The 20,179-nt window shown below is 54.0% G+C and overlaps 2 protein-coding genes across 3 annotated transcripts in view; both read right to left on the bottom strand.

The window, feature by feature from the left end:
- Positions 1 to 8,019: 8,019 nt before the first annotated feature.
- Positions 8,020 to 10,376, bottom strand: TMEM42 (transmembrane protein 42). Its single transcript, XM_004581403.4, has 3 exons — positions 10,155 to 10,376; positions 8,759 to 8,905; positions 8,020 to 8,334 (listed from the first exon to the last, which is right to left on the bottom strand). Exons 1-3 carry the CDS (start codon positions 10,344 to 10,346, stop codon positions 8,197 to 8,199), a joined length of 477 nt encoding a protein of 158 aa, XP_004581460.2. The 5' UTR covers positions 10,347 to 10,376; the 3' UTR covers positions 8,020 to 8,196.
- A 3,926-nt stretch (positions 10,377 to 14,302) lies between these two features.
- The window catches only part of KIF15 (kinesin family member 15), a 46,561-nt gene continuing 40,684 nt past the window's right edge, over positions 14,303 to 20,179 (bottom strand). Inside the window, exons 30-35 of one of the 2 annotated variants that reach the window (XM_004581404.3) lie at positions 19,675 to 19,784; positions 17,903 to 17,978; positions 17,466 to 17,503; positions 15,081 to 15,246; positions 14,761 to 14,892; positions 14,303 to 14,493 (exon numbers count right to left, since the gene is read on the bottom strand). In XM_004581404.3, the coding sequence (XP_004581461.2) occupies positions 14,431 to 14,493; positions 14,761 to 14,892; positions 15,081 to 15,246; positions 17,466 to 17,503; positions 17,903 to 17,978; positions 19,675 to 19,784 (585 nt within the window). In that variant the 3' untranslated portion in view covers positions 14,303 to 14,430. Of the gene's footprint in view, positions 14,494 to 14,760; positions 14,893 to 15,080; positions 15,247 to 17,465; positions 17,504 to 17,902; positions 17,979 to 19,674; positions 19,916 to 20,179 lie in introns of those variants that run through there. The other variant, XM_058678791.1, reaches the window with a different exon arrangement.

Here is a 20,179-nt window from a genome sequence, read left to right as displayed (position 1 = left end):
TCATTGAGGACTGAGAGCAGAAAGGGAGGGCTGGAAGCTTAGTGGGAGGGCTCCATGCAGAGTCCCAACAGACATACACAGGTCCTGGTAGCGCCGGCATCCCTAGCCCTTTAGGGAGCATCCAACATGCCCCACCAACTGCCGACAAGCTGCCCCGATAAAGCTGCCACCTGGAGCGCTTCCGGCTCCCAGGCTCCTCCTTAGATCACCTAGTGTCTGCTGCACGCCACAGGCAGTCCCCAGGCTAAGGGCTCCGTGAACTGGGGAGCTGGTTCCCAGCGGTGACAGGATAATCGGGTCTGTGATCAAAACCATTTGCGCGGAATTGCCAAGGCGATATTTGCTCCCCACTCCTGCCCCTCATCCTCCCCCAAGGATGAACCTTGCGGAGGCCAGTGAGGTGGCTCCAGACGCCCCCTGGTGGCCAGTTTGCAGAGGGCAGGTGCCAAGCAGCCGCCTTCCCCTGAAAGGATGAGGAAGGTGGAGCTGCCTCCCCACTGTGCACCGGCCCTCTGGGCTCAAACAAGATGTCTCAGCAGACCAGCGCAGATAGGAAACCCCGGATGACCTCCATCAAACCAGGCATTAGAACAGCTTGCCCATGTGCAAAGCAATGTCACTTCTCTCCCTACAACATTTTGGGAAACAGAGGCTCCCCGCTCCGCGCCCCACTCCTCCAAATCTGAATAAATAGTGGCTATATCACTCTCTTTGATTACAACAACATTTCTTAAACTTCTGGAACTTCATTTCTAACTCAGCAATTGACTGCAGATGTGATAAACACAAACATAATGAAGGGGGGATCATCATGGTGGTCCAACTGGCTAATTCTCTGCCTGCAAGCACCAGCAGCCCCTAGGGGCAACAGTCTGTGTCCCGGCTACTCCACTTCCCACCCAAATTCCTGCTTGTGCCCTGGGAAAGCAGCAGAGGATGGTCCAAGTCCTTGGGACCCTAGACCTTGTGGGAGACCTGAAAGAAGCTCCTGGCTTCAGATCAGCTCAGCTCTGGTCATTGCAGCCATTTGGGGAGTGAACCAGTGGATGAAAGATCTTTCTCTATGTAAATCTGTCTTTCCAGCACAAATAAATAAATCTTAAAAACAAATGATGAGGGAGTCCATCACTGTGAGGAACTTGAAGGGGTCCTGAGACCTGAGACCACCATGTTTGAGAACAGTTGCTCCAGACCAATTTGCAAATGACCAGGCTCCCAAGCACCCCAGAGCCGAGGGGCTGCCGTGGGGTGTGGAAAGCCTCCACTGAGCTGCAACAATTTCCTCAGCCTAGGTGGAGTCAGGCATGCATATAGGAAGGCGACCTTGGATGTTTGCACCATTTCACAGTTGGGTAAACTGAGGCCCAGAGAGGCAGAACCACTGATCTGAGACCATGGCTGAGCTTCTGAAGTCAGGCCTGACTTGAAAATGTGGGTTCAGAGCAGACCTCAGCACAAGTAAACTGGTGGGAGGCGCTGAAGGGTCAACTGGCTGCGGCAGCATGGGGTGATTAGAGCTGAGTTCAGCTTGGGGAGAGTCTTGGGTGGCTTGGTTGGCCCACAGCACAAGCTAACATCAGACTGGGGCAAGTTTATCCTGCGGGTGTCTGAGCCGTGGGGAGCCAGGCCTCCCATGTGCACCGTGGTGATTGTGGGTCTGCACTCCAGCACAGGGTCCCCCTTGCCCATAGGTGACCTCCAATGTGGCCCTGGCCCGAGAGGGAAACAGCAGCTGCAGGTCTTTGGCTCACAGTGCTCTGGGCAATGAAGGGAAAAGGCAGTGATGGGCTCGCCCTGGGCCGAAGCTCACCCCGGGCATGGTGCATTTCCCCTGCAGGGACAGCCCACAAAGACAGAGAATCAGAGAGCCTGAACATGCCCAGCCACCCAGCGGCAGTTGGGTAAACCCGGGACTACAGGTGTACCCGCCAGAAAGTTCCAGAAGAGGTTTTAGTACCACGGTGGGAGAGGTGAGTCCTTTTTAATCAAGTGAGCAAAACCTGCCACGAGGTTGGGCATCTCAACTCCTTAAGTCATCATGACAGGAAAACAAAACAAAACAAAACAAAAAACAAAACAACACGCTAAAATGCTAAGTCATCACCAACAAGGGAGGAGCCTGTTGCTTTCCACATCACCCACATGACCGTATCTTCACTTGCTGATAAACACCTGTTACATTTTAAGACCCTGTTTATCTCAAACTACTCTGACCTCTCCCACAAAACCTCTCCCTTAACCTACACAGAGCCAAGGTCCACGTGACTCAGACTTAGTTCCCGAAGGGGAGGCAACTGTGAAAAAGGGGAGAAGCCACAGTGCTGGCGCCAGGATTGGGGCAGCCACCTAGGAGCCGGTAACACCCCCAGCCCCACTTCTGCCACCCCCTGCAGCCTGCCCGGATGTTCGTGAGGAGGAGCCGGCCCCCCGGGACGCTCAGGTACAGGACAGGATGTGGGGCTCTGCAGCATGAGACCTCCAGCAGCCCCTCCTCCACGGTCCTGTCCTGGGAACAAGACCCAGACATGTGACGGGGAGACTTCCGGCAGCAGCACGGGTGGGGCTGGGCATTTTCTAGAAGGATTTTTTTGCCATGGAACGTGGCGAGAACAGCCTGGGAGTTTTGGATGCTGGGACTTCTTGCAGCCTGGACTGTGCGGTCTCCAAGCTCTGCCCACCTTGCTAGGGTGTAGCTCTCTCTGCCTTAGGACTGTGCAAGGACAGTCACCTGTCCCCGCTCACCTCCCCCTCAGAGGCCTCCACACTGACAGAGCTTCATCTACTCCAACCCTGCAGCTGTCAGCAGGCTTTCGTGTCAGTAACTGTGACCCACACTGGCGGCGGCAGCTGGGAATGTCTGGGGTCTGGGGTGAGGGATGCACTGGTACGGCCTGAGGGGGCCATCCGCCTTTGCTCCCAACTCTGGGCAAGTTGCACATGTGCGCTTGGCGAGGTCGGCCTTTGCTCACCTGTCCGGAAAAGTCACCACACCACTAAAAGGGGCCTGGCCTAGTCACTGGTTGACAAATGCCACCCCATGACCAAAGACCCTGGATCGTTCTGACATCGGTAGCACCTGTACAGACGAAGCCAGTGTCCCCAAGGGCATTTCCACTTGCCCCCCCAGTGGGCACGGAAACTGCATCTTCTGTGCCAGGACCAACTGCACGTGTGGTTCATCGTCCGCCCCAGGGGGCTGTTTGGGCTGGGAGCACCGACAGAGGCCTCCATGAGGTCAGGGGTCTGGAGCAAAGTCCTGAGCCAGCCGTGGGGACTTCCACTGGGAAGACACGGCACAGACGGAGCACGGACATAATCCAGAGTGTGGAGGAATCAAAAACCATCCAAAAAAAAAAAAAAATCCGTCCCAAGTTCATACAGGTGGATGGATGGGTGGCTGGACATGTGGGTGCAGGATGGACATGAATGATGGACAGGCGGGTGGGTGGGTCTGGGCGGTGTCGGGGATCCCGGGAGAGCCCTGCTTGCGAGTGTCCAGGCTGGCAGCTAACAAGCCCAACAGGGAAGAGCCAGCAGGGAATGTGCATCCACAAGGGGGCAGTTCTGACGGGGAGCAGGAATTTGGGGGGTCTTAGGACACCCACATCCACACACTGCTTATTTGGAGCCAGAATTGTGAGATAAAAAGTGAAGCCACTGCTGTTAACATCAGCATGCCATGCGATGCTGGTTTGAATCCTGGCTATTCCACTTCCAGCACAGCTCCCTGCTCACAAGCCGGGGAGAGCAGAAGAAAACAGCCCAGGCGCTGTCCACGTTGGGGGGACCAGGAAGGAGCTCCAGGCTCCCGGCCGTAACCTGGCCCAGCCCCTCTGCCATTCTGTCCAGTTGGGGAGTGAGGCAGTGCATGCAAGATCCTTATCTGTGCCTTTCAAGTCAATGTGGTTAAGGTCCCTTTGTCTTTTATTTGGAAGATGGAGTTACAGAGGAAGAGAAGGTGAAAGCAACAGAAACAAGGGCTGAGAGGTTCTCCCATCCTCCCTCTGCTGGCTTACTCCTTAAATCGCCGCAGTGGCTGGAGCTGGGCCGGCCAGAGGCTTCCTCTTGCTCTCCCACGCGGGTACAGGACCCCAAAGACTTGAGCCATCCTTCACTGCCTGCCCTGTAGGTGGAGGCTTGCTATGCCATGGCACTGGCCCCTTAAATATTTTTTTTTTCCTTTAAAAATGGGACCCGGGGCCCAGCGGCGTGGCCTAGCGGCTAAAGTCCTCGCCTTGAACGCCCCGGGAGCAGCGCTGAGCTGGAGTAGGTTAAGCCACTCCCTGCAACCAGTCTCAGCGGCTCCACTGGCAACCCAGCTCCCTACCTAATGAGTCTAGGAGAGCAGCGGAGGAGGGCCCAGGCACTCGGGGCCCTGCCACTCACATGGGAGAGCCGGAAGAAGCTCCTGGCTTCTGATCAGCTCAGCGCTACACGTTGGGGCCAGCTGGGGAGTGAACCAGGACAGACAGACCTCTGTAACTCTGCCTTCCAAATAAGCAAATCTTAAAAACACAGCACAGCACCACCAACCAACAGGGTGGAGAAGCAGCTACTGGAGCCTCCCATTCAAGCAGAAATTACTGGGAAGGTCCTGTTGGTTGTGAACCCTAGAAACAAATGTCACGTCCATAAATGCATGGCAAGGTACAGGCCAGACCACCCGTCCTGGGGAGAAAATGACATGTATGTAGCAGGTCTGAGCCGGATCAGTGGTACTCGGCGCTTTGGGGAGGCCCAGAAGGGGAAACTGAGTTCTTTGGAGGCTTGGCCCATGCCATGAAGGGCTCTAACCAGTGGCAATACAGTCTGGGAGTGAAGAGGTGGGAGGCGCTGCCCAGGCTCAACAAGGACTCAGTCAGAACCCACCAGGCTGCAGCCTGGCCCTGCGGCCCACCACCCCTGTGCCAGACCCAGGAGCCACCTGGCAGACATGAAGGCGGTAGGCCGTCCTGAGACCCGGCGCCCCCAGGCAGGTTTGGAGGTACTGGGGTTTAGCCCTGGAGATATACAAAGCAGTCTTGCCCTCAGCCCAGCCACGGGTCACCCCCAGCAGGTGACTCCTGTCTGAGGCACACGTGCCTTCAGGCTGCGTGCTCCTGGCCACTCCTGGCACGTGGAGGGGTGAAGTCCCTGGAACCAGGGACAGTGATGTCTCAGCCCCTCCACTGAGCAGGCGGTTTAGGGTCCACTCAGAGTACCTGCTCACTGCACCCCGGCTGCAGGGAACCACGGCTGGTCAGGTTGTGAGTCTGCTGGTCCTGGGAAGAGACCTCAGGCCCGTGCTGTACTCCACATCCTCTTGTGAGGCTGACCCACCCTGCATATTTTTACAGCTCCAGACTCTTGCAAAAGGAACTGGCATGTGGTGCAGGTTAAGCTGCCACTTCCGCTTCCTCCATCAGAATGCTGTTCCTCATCCCAGTTACTTTATTTCCAACCTAGCTTCCCACTAATGTGCCTGGGAGCAAACCACGCGGGCATGTGCTGACCTGCCATCCCCCTAGGAGATCTGAGGAGTTTCCTGGCTTCTGGTTGCAACCTGGCCCAGCCCTGGCTGTTGTACACATTTGGGGCACGGACCAGCAGATGAAATCTCTCACTGTCACTCTTAAATACTTAAATTTTTTTTTTTTTTTAATTAGAAAGGTAGAGCTACAGAGAGGAAAGAGGTCTTCCATCTGCAGTTTGCTCCCCAGTTGGGTCAGCTGGAGCTGGGCCAGTCCAAAGCCAACAGCTTCTTCCAGATCTCCCACATGGGTGCAGGGGCCCAGAGATTTAGGCCACCCTCTGCTGCTGCCGCAGGCCATGGACGGAGTCCTGGATCAGAACGCCATGGACGGAGTCCTGGATCAGAACTGGAGCAGCCAGGACTTGAACTGGCACCTATGGGATACCAGCACTGGGCCCGGCGGCACGGTAGCCTAGCGGCTAAAGTCCTCGCCTTGAACGCCCCGGGATCCCATATGGGCGCCGGTTCTAATCCTGGCAGCTCCACTTCCCATCCAGCTCCCTGCTTGTGGCCTGGGAAAGCAGTCAAGGATGGCCCAATGCATTGGGACCCTGCACCCACGTGGGAGACCCGGAAGAGGGATACCAGCACTACATGTGGGAGACTATCCTGTATGCCACTGTGCCAGCCCCCAAAGTATTTTATTTATTATTTTTTTAAATATTCATTTATTTTTATTGGAAAGTCAGATATACAGAGAGGAGAACAGATAGAGGAAGATCTTCCGTCTGATGGTTTACTCCCCAAGTGACTGCAACGGCTAGAGCTGAGCCAATCCAAAGCCAGGAGCCTCTTCCAGGTTTCCCATGCGGATGCAGGGTCCCAAAGCTTTGGGCCGTCCTCGACTGCATTCCCAGGCCTCAGGCAGGGAGCTGGGTGGGAAGTGGGGCTGTCGGGATTAGAACCGGTGCCTATTTGGGGTCCCAGCATGTTCAAGGCGAGGACTTTAACAGTTACACTATTGCGCTGGGCCCAAAGTATTTTATTTTTAATCACCATTGCAAGCTTGCTTCCAGCCCACCCATCTCCAGATTTTGCAAGCCTCAGCCCTGTGCTTCAGCTGGATCAGCACCAGCGTGGGCCTGTGAGCCGGCGAGCAGCAGCGCTGAGGCCTCGCCTGCGCCCAGCAGCAGGTTCCAGGGGCCCTGGGACTGCAGGGGCTTGTTCAGTACCAGCCACAAGGCAACACCTGTCCTTGCCTCCTGGATGCAGGATGAGGCACTCAGGTTTCAGTGCTGCCAGCAATGTGGCACGGGGGAGGGGGCAGAGGATGAAGGCATGTCAGCTCCTAGATGTCCTCTTTTGGGGGACCAAACCTCAGGTATCCCTGCTCCCTCTGTCCACAGTGACAAGCCCAAGATTGTTTCCCCAGCTAGCAAATGGACACACATGTATCTACTTTGCAGGACGGGGGAGGGGAAGCCGAGCCCAATGCACATCAAGTCCTCAGCCAGCCGCACCTGTTAGCAGCTGTTATTTGGGGTACCCCCAAGACACCAGACCGCTGTCTCTGCAGGAACAAAGCCAGAGCCAAAGAGAGTAGGGGGCTAACCAGAGAGGGAAGGGGGAACTCTAGGCCATCCTGGGGTGAGGGAGCTGGCCCTGTAGCGAAGGTAGCTGAGGGCAAGCCTTTTCAACCAAACTGGGGCTAGGTCAGGAAAACGGCACTGCGGACGCCCGAAAACCAAGGCGGCTCATGAACATTCATTGATTCCAAATAAGCCACCCAGATGCCCGCTTGGGAGAGACTGTCGCTTACTCACCGCAGTGGCTGCAATCTGTCCCCTGCGCTCGCACGGCCCAACTGCCGCCTCTGCTGCCGCCACGGACTGCGCAAGCGCAGGCGTAAACAAGCATCATGGCTTCCTGATTAAACAGTCCCGGCTCCTCCACCTGCCACAGCTGCGTGAGGGTGCTCGGATCCTCCGCACCTGAGCCTGCCTAGGGTGTATGCTGTGGGGGAGCCGCGGAGGCCTGGGCTGAGGCCAACCCAGGGCTTGGAATGTTCTTTCTCATGGGGGAAGGTGCAGACAGACCCTGCCCAGCCAGAAGCCTGTGACTAGGCCTGGGTGTCCTTGGGAGGAACCATGTGATGGCGCTCCTGGCGGCAGAGCAGCTGAGGATCACGCTACAACAGCAGCCACCAGGCAGCCACTCTTGGCCTCCCCACAACTCCCAACTCCAGAAACTTCTCTCTCTGCCTCCCCACGGGAGAGAAGAACTCAGATTCCATACTGGGTAGTTTCAGCTTACAAAAATGTCTTTATTAACCCCGTTTCCCTCCTCTTGGTGTAACACAACAGCGTGACACAGATGGGCTGGGGAGGTCAGGCTGACGCTGTCAGGGAGCCCTCCAGCTACTGCCTCTGCAGAGACATCAGTGGCCCTGGCCAGGCAGCAGGATTCCCCATACACAGGTGTGCCTTCTGGTCTCACCCAGGAAGCAAACCACACCCCCCAGGGGCTCCAGAATCTGCCAGGACCAGGCTAGACCCCGGGCATGTGAGCATCGCGGGCATAACACACCTGCAGTTGGGTCTCCTCCTGCCTGGGGCTGGCGCTGGGCCCCTGCAGGCTGCACAGTGGGTCCCAAGCCGGGCCCCATGCCTGGTACCTCCCCATGGCGGATGATCGGGCCACTTGTAGATCCAGGACATCCCTCCCAGGAGGAGCCCTGCCTGGCGCTACTGCTGCTTGTGTGGCAGGTCCTTCCAGGTGGGCAGGTTCCTGTGGATGAGCGTGAGCCCGCAGAGGATGAGGAACACGCCGCCCCACCACAGGACCTCCTGACACTCTCCGTACAGCACGTAGCCCAGGAAGGCCTGCGGGACAGACGACGCAGCCATGAGGCACTCGTCAGGCTCGGCCAGGCACAACCTCACTCCCCTGAGCCACTTCCCACTCCACTAACTTGTGTTTGTGCCACAGTGTCAGGTGGGCCTGGCACGCGGCTGGTATCCTGCTGCTCCCCGACCCCAGCTGGGCTCCTAGGCTGCCTGGGGTCAGCTCCTGCTGGCTCATCTGGCCAGCGAAGGGAGGCAAGGTCTCAGTAGGCCCTGGGGTCCTCTAGACACGGCCAGGTTGCACAGGGACTTCAGAAGCTCCGCCCTGCACGCATGGGGGCTTCCCACGGCCACGTCCACCATGGACACATCCTTTCATGACAGTCAACTTAGAGTCCTCAACCTCTGCTTCAGCTCCTGCCCCACGCCCTCATTCACCAGCACCCCAACACCCTGTACTCACTGAGCTGAGGATGTTTGAGAAAGTCACGGTGACAGAGGCGATGGCTGAAGACATGGAGAAGCTGAGGCCGCGGCTAAAGAAGGTCCACATCAGGGAGTTGGTGGTCGCCATCACCATAATGCCTAGGATGCATGTCACCATGTTCACCTGCAGGATAAAATGTTGCTGCGGCCACGCCCACTCCAGACAGCGCCTCCTGGTGGAGCCTCCCCGACGCAGCACGACCCTGCTGGGTGGATGCCTGGCGCCAGAGAATCTATTGAGATGTCCCCGTGGCTCAGGGGGTCGCCTGGGCGCCTGCCCACCCAAGACTTCACCTCACCCTTAGCAGGCAGCTGATGCATCCTACAGACGAAGCACATTCACACACACACAAAAATACTCTTACGTGGCCATCGCACTGGCCATGTGATCCTGGGCAGACACCACACGTGTTCATCACTCATCGCTGTTTTTTCGTGACCCTTCTGCAGGCCAATGCCAGAGGGCCATGCAGCTGTCTGGGCCCCCGGTGAACGGGGGGTTGGGGGACTGGAGTCCCTAATTCCACGGGGGCTCAGAATGAACGAGAGTGCCCTGTGCAGTCACACCCACCTGGAGCCAGTCTTGCCTGGAATTCGCTGCCTTACCTGCACCACACACATGGCACCAGAGGCATTCAGACACTGGTCTAACGGTACCACGCTGCTGACAACCACTGGGCCTTCAGCCCACTTAGTTGTGGCTCCTGGCTCTCCGCCAGGACACAGCTCTGCTGGCTTGAGGCTCCCGGGGTCACGTGGAGAATTTGCAGCAGATGTGTGTACACGTGTGTGTGTACATTTTTTAAAGGAGCAAGCCTCTACAGGGTAGGATGTACCCTTTCCTCCAGGAACTAGCTACTCAGCTGCTGGAAATTGCTTAGAGCGAGTGTAGGTGCCCAGTATTTATAAACAAGGGGAGGCTTCTCACACATGGGAGATGCAGGCTGCGCCCAGCTGCCCTGCAGTAGCATCACAGCGTACACATGGAGCACGCTTCGGGCGGACGTGAGTGGCACCTGCCAGCCCAGAGCGCAGCCGTCAGGACCCCACCCTTCAGCTACCGGCAGCCCACGCCGGGGTGGAAGTGAGTGGGAGGAAAGGATAACACCCTTCACACCAGGACAGTCACGTGGAGAAAAATTCTCAGGGGCTTTTAGAGCGAGGTGTTCCCCGGGAGCAAGCTAGCCCGATCGGAGGCAAGAGGTCCAGACCCCGAGGTCCGCTACTGCCCACAAGCGGCCTCGAGGCGCGGCGGGACTGGGTCAAAGGATCGTCTCTCCCGCCCCAGGGGCCCGCGGTGCAGCGACCCCAGCCCGCCCCGGGTTGCCCCTTCCCGCGCCGCCCGCCCCGCAGCAGCGCGCCCCGGGCTCGACCTCGCTGCCGAAGGCCAGCTTGGCGGAGGCGGCGGCCAAGGCCCCGAACGCGCCGGCGCACAGGCAGTTGAGCACGCCCCAGAAGCGGCGCCGCATCGCGCCCGCCTGGAGGTACGGGGGGAACTCGGCGGGGCTGTCGGGGTAGGCGGCGGCCGCCACGGTGCCGCCCGGGGACCGCGGCTTCTCGGCCATGGTGCCGGTCGCCACTTTGCTCGCGGCACGCCGGCGTCACGTGACATGGCGCTCACGTGAGCGGAGCAACCAACCCGGACAGCAGCTTCCGCATCAGGCGCGTCGTTGGGGCAGCCGTGAGGCCGGGGAACGAGTGCTTGCGCACGTCAGGGACCCAGGTTGAGTTCCCAGTTCCGGTTTCTCTTACTTTTTCACATTTGCAGGAGAAATGGCGAATCCGAAGCGCTGCCCCACTGAGCCCGTCCACATTCACTCCGGTCTAGACTGAGACGCGCAGAATGCAGCACCCGGGCAGAGCAAACGCCGAGAACAGCCCAGGATAGTCCCTCTCAGGCCGGGCCTCACTTCCAGTTTCCTGGGACCTCACCTGTCAGATGTTTTCATTTCAGTACATCGCCTGGAGATGAGCAATACTGCAGGACTCACCTCTCTGGGAAACCTTCACTTGCCGTCTAGCGATTTTCCTGGTGGCCTGTCCATACACCACCGAGGGATAACCCACCAGGCTCAGTGTCCCCTGGCCACCCACCCTGTGGCTCTACCTCTGCGGTCTATCCCTGCTCCTTCGGGTTTCATCTCCAAGCCGCTCCGGTGCCTGGTGCGAGGCCTTGTTCCAGCAGTGACGGTCACCATCGCTGGCGGCTCAGTTGGAAAGAGTTCTGCTTCTTGCAGATCAGCGAGGAAGCTTGATAGAATGAAGATTCTGCCCTGAAATACTTTTTTTTTAAAAAAGATTTTTTATTATTATTGGAAAGCCGGATATACAGAGAGGAGGAGAGACAGAGAGGAAGATCTTCCATCGATGTTTCACTCCCCAAGTGAGCCGCAACGGGCCAGTGCGCGCCGATCCGATGCCGGGAACCAGGAACCTCTTCCAGGTCTCCCACGCGGGTGCAGGGTCCCAAAGCTTTGGGCCGTCCTCAACTGCTTTCCCAGGCCACAAGCAGGGAGCTGGATGGGAAGTGGAGCTGCCGGGATTAGAACCGGCGCCCATATGGGATCCCGGGGCGTTGAAGGCGAAGACTTTAGCTGCTAGGCCACGCCGCCGGGCCCTGAAATACTTTTTTTTAAAGGTTTATTTGAAAGGCAGTGAGAGTGAGTGAGCTTCTGCACCGGTTCACTCCCCAGCTGGTCACAATGGCCACGGCTGGGCGAGGCCAAAGCCAAGAGCCACAAGGGCTGGGCCCAAGCATCGGGCAGCCATCTGCTGCTTCCACAGGCACGGAGCAGGACTGGGACAGGCGTGGCTGACAGCAGATGCCAGGGACCGCAGGTGGAGACTTAACCTGTAGTGTTCCTCTGGACCTCCAGGAGGAGCCAAGGCCTCTGACTGCTCCCCTCAGCGCGCACAAGCCACACACTTATTTAGCTCCCTCCCAGGCCTCTGGCAGGGCGGAAGCCACATGGTGTGTCTGTGCTTGCTCTGTGCCCAGTACTGTTAGAAGCTTAATTCCTTGCTACACAAGTTGATTACAGAAACCACCACTGACACCCAAAGCTGCTAAGAGCAACACGGTACCTATTAGGGCTGCAGCATAGACTGTCTGACAGTGCACCGAGCTTCAGGTAAAAGAAGCCTTGGGGCTAGCGTGGTGGCACAGGTGGTTAAGCTGCGGCCTATGATGCTGGTGCCCATGTAAGCGCTGGTTCGAGCTCTGGCCATTCCTGTTTTGTTTGTTTTTAAAGATTCTTTTTATTATTGGAAAGTCAGATATACAGAAAGGAGGAGAGACAGAGAGGAAGATCTTCCGTCCGATGTTTCACTCCCCAAGTGAGCCGCAACGGGCCGGTGTGCACCAATCCGAAGCCGGGAACCAGGAACCTCTTCCAGGTCTCCCATGCGAGTGCAGTGTCCCAATGCATTGGGCTGTCCTCGACTGCTTTCCCAGGCCACAAGCAGGGAGCTGGATGGGAAGTGGAGCTGCCAGGATTAGAACCGGCACCCATATGGGATCCTGGGGCATTCAAGGCGAGGACTTTAGCTGCTAGGCCACGCCGCCGGGCCCGTGAATAGATCTTAACAAGAAAAAAGTCTCAAGAATGGCTCGTGAGTTCTGGGAGACCTTTCCAAGTGTCCCACATCTTCAAGGGTCAGAAGTCACAACTTGAGGCTAAGAGGGAGCTGAAAATTTGAAGTGCCAAGGGGCTGGAGCAGTGGTATAATAGACTAATCCCCCACCTGTGGTGCCATTTTGTGTCCCAGCTGCTCCACTTTTTTCCTTTTCTGAAGAAAGGCAGATTTAGAGAGAAAGCTCTTCCATCTGCTAGGTAACTCTCAAAATGGCTGCATTCCAAAGGTGAGCCAATCTGAAGCCAGGAGCTTCTTCAGGGTTTCCCATGTGGGTGCAGAGAGCTGGATGGGAAGCAAGGCCACCAGAACACGAACCGGTGTCCACATGGGATCCCAGTGATTGCAAGGCAAGGACTTCAGCCACTAGGCTGCTGTGTTTATGGCCCAAATTTTCCATTTTCAAACTGTTCAATTTCTAGTAAATTTATAGAGCTGTGCAGCCATTATTACAAGCCAGTCTTTTTTGTTATAGTTTAAAAGATTTGTTTATTTGAATAGCATAGTAGGAGGGGGTTCACTCCTGGTTCACTGCCCGAAAGGCTCCAACAGCTGGGAAGGGGACAGGCTGAAGCGAGAAGCCTGGAAGTCTATTCCATGTCTCCCAGGTAGGTGGCAGGAGCCTCCCAAGTGCCCAGCCATCTTCCACTACTTTCCCAGGCATATTACTAGGGAGCTGGATCATAAGTAGAACAGCCAGGACTTAACCCAATGCCAATATGAGATGCCATGCCAGCTGGTGACTTAACCTGTTGTGTACAGTGCAGTTTCTGGAACATTTCTACCACTGAAAAAATTCCCTGGGGCCCATCCAGTCACTGCTTCTCCCATCCCCATCGCTACGCAACCAACCTATTCCATTCTGCCTTTCTGCATGCCCACACACACCAAAGCGGACTGGGTCTGACTCAGGATCTGGCTTGTTTCCCAGTGTTCCGTGGGCTCTATGTTGGCACATGTGGCAGCGAGCCCCTTTCTGAATGCCCAGCAGTGTCACACAGTGTGGGGGAATAGTCAATAGCATAGGCGTTTGGTAAACACAGTGGCATAGTGCTATACTCAGGTGGTTGGCTGTAGTCAAAACCTGACAGCAGCAAGTGTTGGTGAGGCTATGGAGCACCTGGAAGGGACTGCTGGTGGGAACAGAACATGGAACAGCCCAGCGGTGTGCTGGGAAAACAGCAGCCTGCAGCCATGCCTCCTGGGAGTCCCAGCAACCCCGTTCTGCCCACACCAAGACTTGCGTGAGAGTGTTTAAGGCTGCTTTATTCCTAACAGTCCCAAACTACAAACAGCTCCGAACTTGAGGGAGGGACAACAGCTCTATTGTAAGGATGTGGCACACCCATACAATATAGTACTTACTGTGCATAGACACCAGTGAAGGTGTGCCTCATGGGAGTTCTTGCTCATCTCTGACGTTCACTGCTGACCAATACCTGGCGCTCAGCAGGTGCTGGCTGAACATACACTGAATGAGGTGAATCATTTCAACTGTTCATTCTTTTTAAAGATTTTATTTGAAAAATGTTCCTATTTACATTCATAGAAAATGCTCATGAACATCCTTAAAAGAACATAAACATAAGCTATATTAAATTTTGCTTCTCATACACACTACAAAAATCAGTCATCAAATTCACTAAGTTACACCCCCGCCGGAGCTTCTCGCCCGTCAACAGAAACTATGGAAATGAGCCGACCGATCCCTAGCAAAGCCCAGCTAGAGGTTTATTTCAGAAATGCACACAGGCCTTCCCAGCAAGTATTTACAATTGAACTCGACCTTGAAATGGAGCAGTAGCTGACACACCGTCCAACAGCCTGTGGAATGAATGTGGAATTTTCCTTAGCAAGCCCAGTCAGCTAAGACGGCCACGCACACATTAGATGTCGAAGACTTTTTAAACTCAGCTCTACCAAGTGGGTAAGGGTAGGTCTTACTGTTAGAAAACAAAAAACAAAACCAAACACCCAAATCTCCAAACAGCGTGCGGCCCAGGGAGAGCAGGATCCTTAGGATTCGGCCTTTATCTTCTCCTTTAAAAATACATTTTCAACACGCAACTTTTCCATGTCCTGACAAGTCATTAAAAAAAAAAAAAAAAGGAAAAAAAGAAAGTTAAGCCTCTGATTCTTAAAGGGAGAATTACTTGGCATTCATTAAGTATACATTTCAAGCTATGACCAGAACTTTCAGTTTGTAAACTGCTTCGAATCTGCCATCTACAAGAATCTAACTGGTTGACTTGCGATCAAACAGCAACGCTGTGTGCTCAGGGTCGGCCGGCTGGAGTTACCTTCTCCGCGCCTGCGTGCCCTCAGCGAGCAGCTCCTGGCGCTTACCTCGGCGAGCCGGACATTCTCCTTCTTGAGCCGCACCACGTACTGGATCTTCTGGTGCAGGTTCTGGTGGCCGACCAGCTTTCCGTTCTCCTCGGCCAGTCCCACCACCTGCTTCCTCAGCAGCTCCATCTCCTGGGCCAGGGAGAGAAGCACGTCTCACTATGTTGTTACAGCCATGTTCCGTCCGGCCTCCCAGGAGCACTGAAGAGAGCCAGCGAGCAGGGATGCCCAGCTTTCCTGCAGCACCTCTGCCCCGGCGTGCCCACTCATGACCTAGGGGCTCATACCGCTCAGCTCTGCTCTCCCAGCACATAACCCACCTGGAATGTTCTCTCTCGTTCCTCATACATTTCCTCCAGTCGGGACCTCAGCTGCTCCTTTTCCTGGAACGCTTTGGCCTCCAAAGTTCTGGTTCGTTCCACCTCTGCAGTCATCCTGAGGCAGTCAGTCTCCTTGTTGTGAAGGGCGCTTTGAACTTCTGCCAGACTGTGACAAGAGATAACCCTTGATGGCATTCCAAGGAGCAGTGACAAATCAGCACGCAAGCGCAGCACAGTCTGTCAGGCCCAGAATGTTTCCCTGACAGCCCGCTGTCCCCACTGGAAGGCAGCAGTGCTACGGCAGACTGCAGATGGCAGTCTTTAGGTATTTATTTGTCCCCAAGCTATTTGAGGAAAGTGCTTCAAACTGCTTACAATAACAATAAACTTAGATTGCAATCATTTAGTCTAGTTGGAACAAACTTCCTTTGTCAGTAGCGTCTGTGGGGTTTATTCAGCGCCTTCATCACTGCTGACCTCAAAAGCGGTCGGCACACAGTGAGAAGTCAGACACTTTTTAAAAAATTTTTTTATTTTTATTGGAAAGGCAGATTTACAGAGAAGAGAAGAGAGAAAAATCTTGCATCTGCTGGTTTACAGCCCAAAAGGCCACAATGGCCGGAGATCATAAGTTGGGAGCCTCCTCCAGGTCTCGCACGTGGGTGCAGGGTCCCAAGGCTTTGGGTTATCTGCCACTGCTTTCTCAAGCCACAAGCAGGGATGGGAAGTGGAACAGTCGGGACACGAACCAGCACTCATGTGGGATCCCAGTGCCTACAAGGTGAGGATTTAGCCATTGAGCTGTCGTGCCAAGCTTGACTTCAGGCATTCTGGCATGTGCTATTCAGAATGGGCTCCCATTTGAAATGAAACCCAACAGACAAGGTTACGTAACGACTGATGGAGAGGAAACAGTGAGTGTTGTTATGGACGCCACCACTGACTTTCTAACAGTGTTTGAATCTGCAAGTTTCCACAGAGGAACAAATACTTTTGCTTTTAAGTGGGTATGAAACAGGATTGGCTACTGAGTTAAGTACTCAGGATTTGACAGGCTTTATTGTTAAATGTCACACTTTTCAGTATGCTAGTATGTTAGTATGCCTACTTTCCGTAACAACTTAAAACGAAAAAGTTTAGACGTAAAATCAATCTCAAAAATTTACAGAACTATAATATATGTGGCGTTCAAAAACTATTATTATTTTTTAAAACTCCTAGGTGTGTTTTGTTTTAAAGATTTATTTATTTTTATTGCAAAGTCAGATATACAGAGGAGGAGGAGAGACAGAGAGAAAGATCTTCTGTCCGATGTCTCACTCCCCAAGTAACCCCAATGGCCGGAACTGCGCTGATCTGAAGCCAGGAACTTCTTCCAGGTCTCCCATGTGGGTGCAGGATCCCAAGGCTTTGGGCCGTCCTTGACTGCTTTCCCAGGCCACAAGCAGGGAGCTGGATGGGAAGCAGGGCTGCTGGGATTAGAACCAGCACTCATGTGGGATCCCGGCGTGTTCAAGGCGAGGACTTTAGCCACTAGGCCATTGCACAAGGCCCCTAAAATTATTTTAAGAGGGATCAGCGCTTTGATGTAGTAGGTTAAGCCTCTACCTGGAGCACTGGCATTCCATATGGGCACTGGTTTGAGTTCCAGCCATTGCACTTCTGATCCAGGTCCCTTGTAATGACCTGGGCAAGCAAGACAGGATCCAAGTGCCTGACCTTCTGTGCTCATGTAGGAGACCTGAAATGAAACCTCGGTTTCGTTTCAAATGGGAGTTTATGTAAAGTGTGCCCAATTTGAATAGCACTCACCCGCTTAAAACCAAACATCCTGGCTGCTGACTTCAGACAAGTCCAGCTCAGTCCACTGCAACTCTCTGGAGAGTGAACCAGTGGATGGAAAATCTCTGTCTCGCTTTCTGTAAAACTGCCTTTCAAATTTAAAAAAAAAAAAAAAAAAAAAGTAAATCTTTAAAATATCTTATGTTGCTTTATTATTTTTAGGGGGTGGATGACCCAGTTACCATTCTGAGCTACACAGAAAATACCTTATTTCATCAAGGGTGAGGCAATCTGTAAGGCCACATAAGTTAATAAATCATGACTTGAGGCAACACTCTGTAAGGAAGGCGAGCTCAAGACCAGAGGAGCCAGTGGTGATCTGGGCATCTCAGGGGACTTCACGGCTTAGAATCAGAATCAGAGCAGGTCACTTACAGTCCTCATCTGTGCAGCTCTTCCTGGGTGCTCATTCTCTGGGGGTTCAATGCAGGAACCCCCTTTAACAAGCACTACTAAAAACACCTTGCTGCAGAAAGAACGGGGCACTTACCTTGTGAGAATAGTCAGATTTTCTAAATCAGAATTACAAAGTGGTATACTTACTCTGCTTCCAGTTTCAGCATTTCTTCAACGAGTTTATTCTGTAACAATAAAAAGCCAAGGCAGAAGATGGCTTACGCTCTTAAATCACAGTGCTGAAGAGGCCAAAAGAAGCCCGGCTCCCGTCCCTCGTGTTAATAAGCGCTGTCCTTCCCACAGTCCCATGCCCACACAGGCCCTGTGGCCCGGGGGGTGCGCTCAGAGGCCTTGATGCGGAAATGGAGGGCTGTGAACACCCTGAGCAGCAGGGCTGATTATCCAGGCACGCGGACAAGTCACACCTCACTCTCAGCTGCATCCAAACGGATGGTAAATGGCAGGGGGCAAGCAGAAAAGATGGGAATCTCAGAAATACGAAGGTTTCTGAGATACACAGCCACAAATGCTATTATACAGACACTTCTCAAACAAGAAAACACTTCGGTGCGAAAAGCCCATACCTTAGCAAGCTTTTCTTTGATGATTTCCTCTTCCTGTTCATTCTTCAGCTGCTGACGGTCTGCATGATTCTGATCGCTGTGGGGGACAGGGAGACACTGTCAAGTACACTCAAGTGTCAGGTTCACATCCATTACGTGCAACAGTGCTGAGCTGGGCACAGAAAAGCTAACTATGGCGATGGGGTCAAGTCAGCACAATTAAGGAATGTCATTGACACATGCGATGAAATGAGGCTCCATCTAGAACCAAGACTTCTCTTAGTCCAAAAGCAAGATGAGCTAAGTGGGGAAATTCAATCAAGGCTTGGGTTGAAATTCATACAAAGTGGAAACTTCAGTTAGCAGTGGTAACATCTGGGGCCGGCGTTGTAGTGCAACAGGTTAAGCTGCACCTGTAGCACTCAGTATCCCATTTGGACGGTGCTTCTAGCCCCAGCTGCTCCACTTCCAATCAAGCTTCCTGCTGGTGATTTGCAAAAGCAGTGGAGGATGGCCCCTGCATACAGATGGGAAACCTGGAAGAAGCGCCTGGCTCCTGGCTTTAGTCTGGCATAGCCCTGCCTTTTATAACCATTTGGGAATAAAGAGTTATCTTTCTCTCTGTAACTGTAACTACTTTTCAAATAAAGAAATACATCTTAAAAAGTGATAACATCTGCAAATTGAACATGAGTGAAAGGGCTTGGGGAGAAGACAGGCAGGCAGGCAGTGCGGCAGGCCTGGAATCACCTGGGGCTAGCGGCACTGTCTTGGGCCTCAATGACCCGGCCTCAGGGCTCTCACCGCCTATTAGAATTCCAGAGACATGACACGTTCCATGCTCACCTTAGAAGAGTCTAGAGGGCCCAGCACAATTTATTTATTTTTATTGGAAAAGCAGATATACAGAGAGAAAGATCTTCTGTTTGCTGGTTCACTCCCCAAGTGGCCCCAACTGTCAGAGCTGAGCTAAGCCAAACTGAAGCCAGGAGCCACCAGTTTCTTCCAGGTCTCCCACACGGGTGCAGGGTCCCAAGGCTTTGGGCCGTCCTCGACTGCTTTCGCAGGCCAGAAGCAGGGAGCTGGATGGGAAGTGAAGCAGCCAGGGATCCCAGTGGTTGCAAGGTAAGGATTTAGCCACTGAGCCACTGCACTGGGCCCAAAAATAAGTAAATCTTACAAAAAAAAAGAAAAGAAGAAAAAAGAGGGAGGATAGCTACAACAACAGAATAGTTGCTCACAAAAGTGCAAATCTGGCTTTATGGTACCCCCCAGTGAGATCTGTAAAGAGAGGGATGCCTCCCACGCCTACGGAGGGATCGCTGCACAGCCGCCATGACCATGACATCCCACACTGGGGCCACGTCTCGGTTTCGGACAGTGCATCCCCACGGCTCTGGCTGGGCTGTGGGAGCAACAGGAGTGGGAAGCTTCTGGTACAGATGTGACGGCAACAGTAAAGATGGCAGGCCCTTCTAACCTGGGCAGGTCACTAGCACTTCTGCCTGTTCCTTTACTCAGTAACTCCCGTGAGGAAAGTATCATTCTTCCCACATTGCTGCTAAGGAAACTGAAATACTGACAGGATAGAAAAATGGGCCTCAAGTCCATGACTTTTAGGTGTCGGAGACAGAAGTGAATGCCACATCTTCCCACACTGGGAAAGGCAGCATCTTCATCAGACTCGACTCAGTACCAGCCAGGGAGGCCTCTCCTGAGTGCCAGTCTCCCTCATTCGGCTGGGCCCAGGCTGGCCACACGGGAGTGCTCTGAGCTCGCGGGCTGGGCCTCACCTGCTGTCCTTCTGTCTCCTCATGTCATCCAGTTGGCCTTGCAGCAGCCAGTTTTTCTCTTGTAACCGCTGCGATTCCAGCCGTAGGTTTTCCATCTCACACAGTTGCTCCTGGTAACATACAGATCACGTCTCTTCAGAGATCACAGCGCGGCCGGTCCCACGTGGCTCCCTGCGGCCAGGAGTGAGGCTGGCATTCCTGGGCCAGGCTCCTGCTGGGCGCACACCCTGCACTGGGATCACTGCATGAACAGCAGGCGTGGGTAAGCACTGCCTGGAGCCGAGATTCACGATCAAGTTCACAGTCTTACAGTTTTACAGAATTCCATTACGAGAAAAGATGGCCAAAAGTCTCTACTTTGGTAAAGATTTTCAACTATTTGATTCTCTTAGTAGATTATGATGAAAGCAAACAAAATAGAGGCCAGGGCATACTCTCAAAAACCACTTGGATCTTAACTTGAAAAACATGAGCACAATCATCCAAAGAAACAGAGTGGCTGGCA

This window comes from Ochotona princeps, chromosome 21, assembly GCF_030435755.1.
Source record: "Ochotona princeps isolate mOchPri1 chromosome 21, mOchPri1.hap1, whole genome shotgun sequence".
Lineage (NCBI taxonomy): Eukaryota > Metazoa > Chordata > Mammalia > Lagomorpha > Ochotonidae > Ochotona > Ochotona princeps.
Note: the sequence above shows the minus strand (reverse complement) of the source record. Positions and strands in the feature narration are given on the sequence as shown.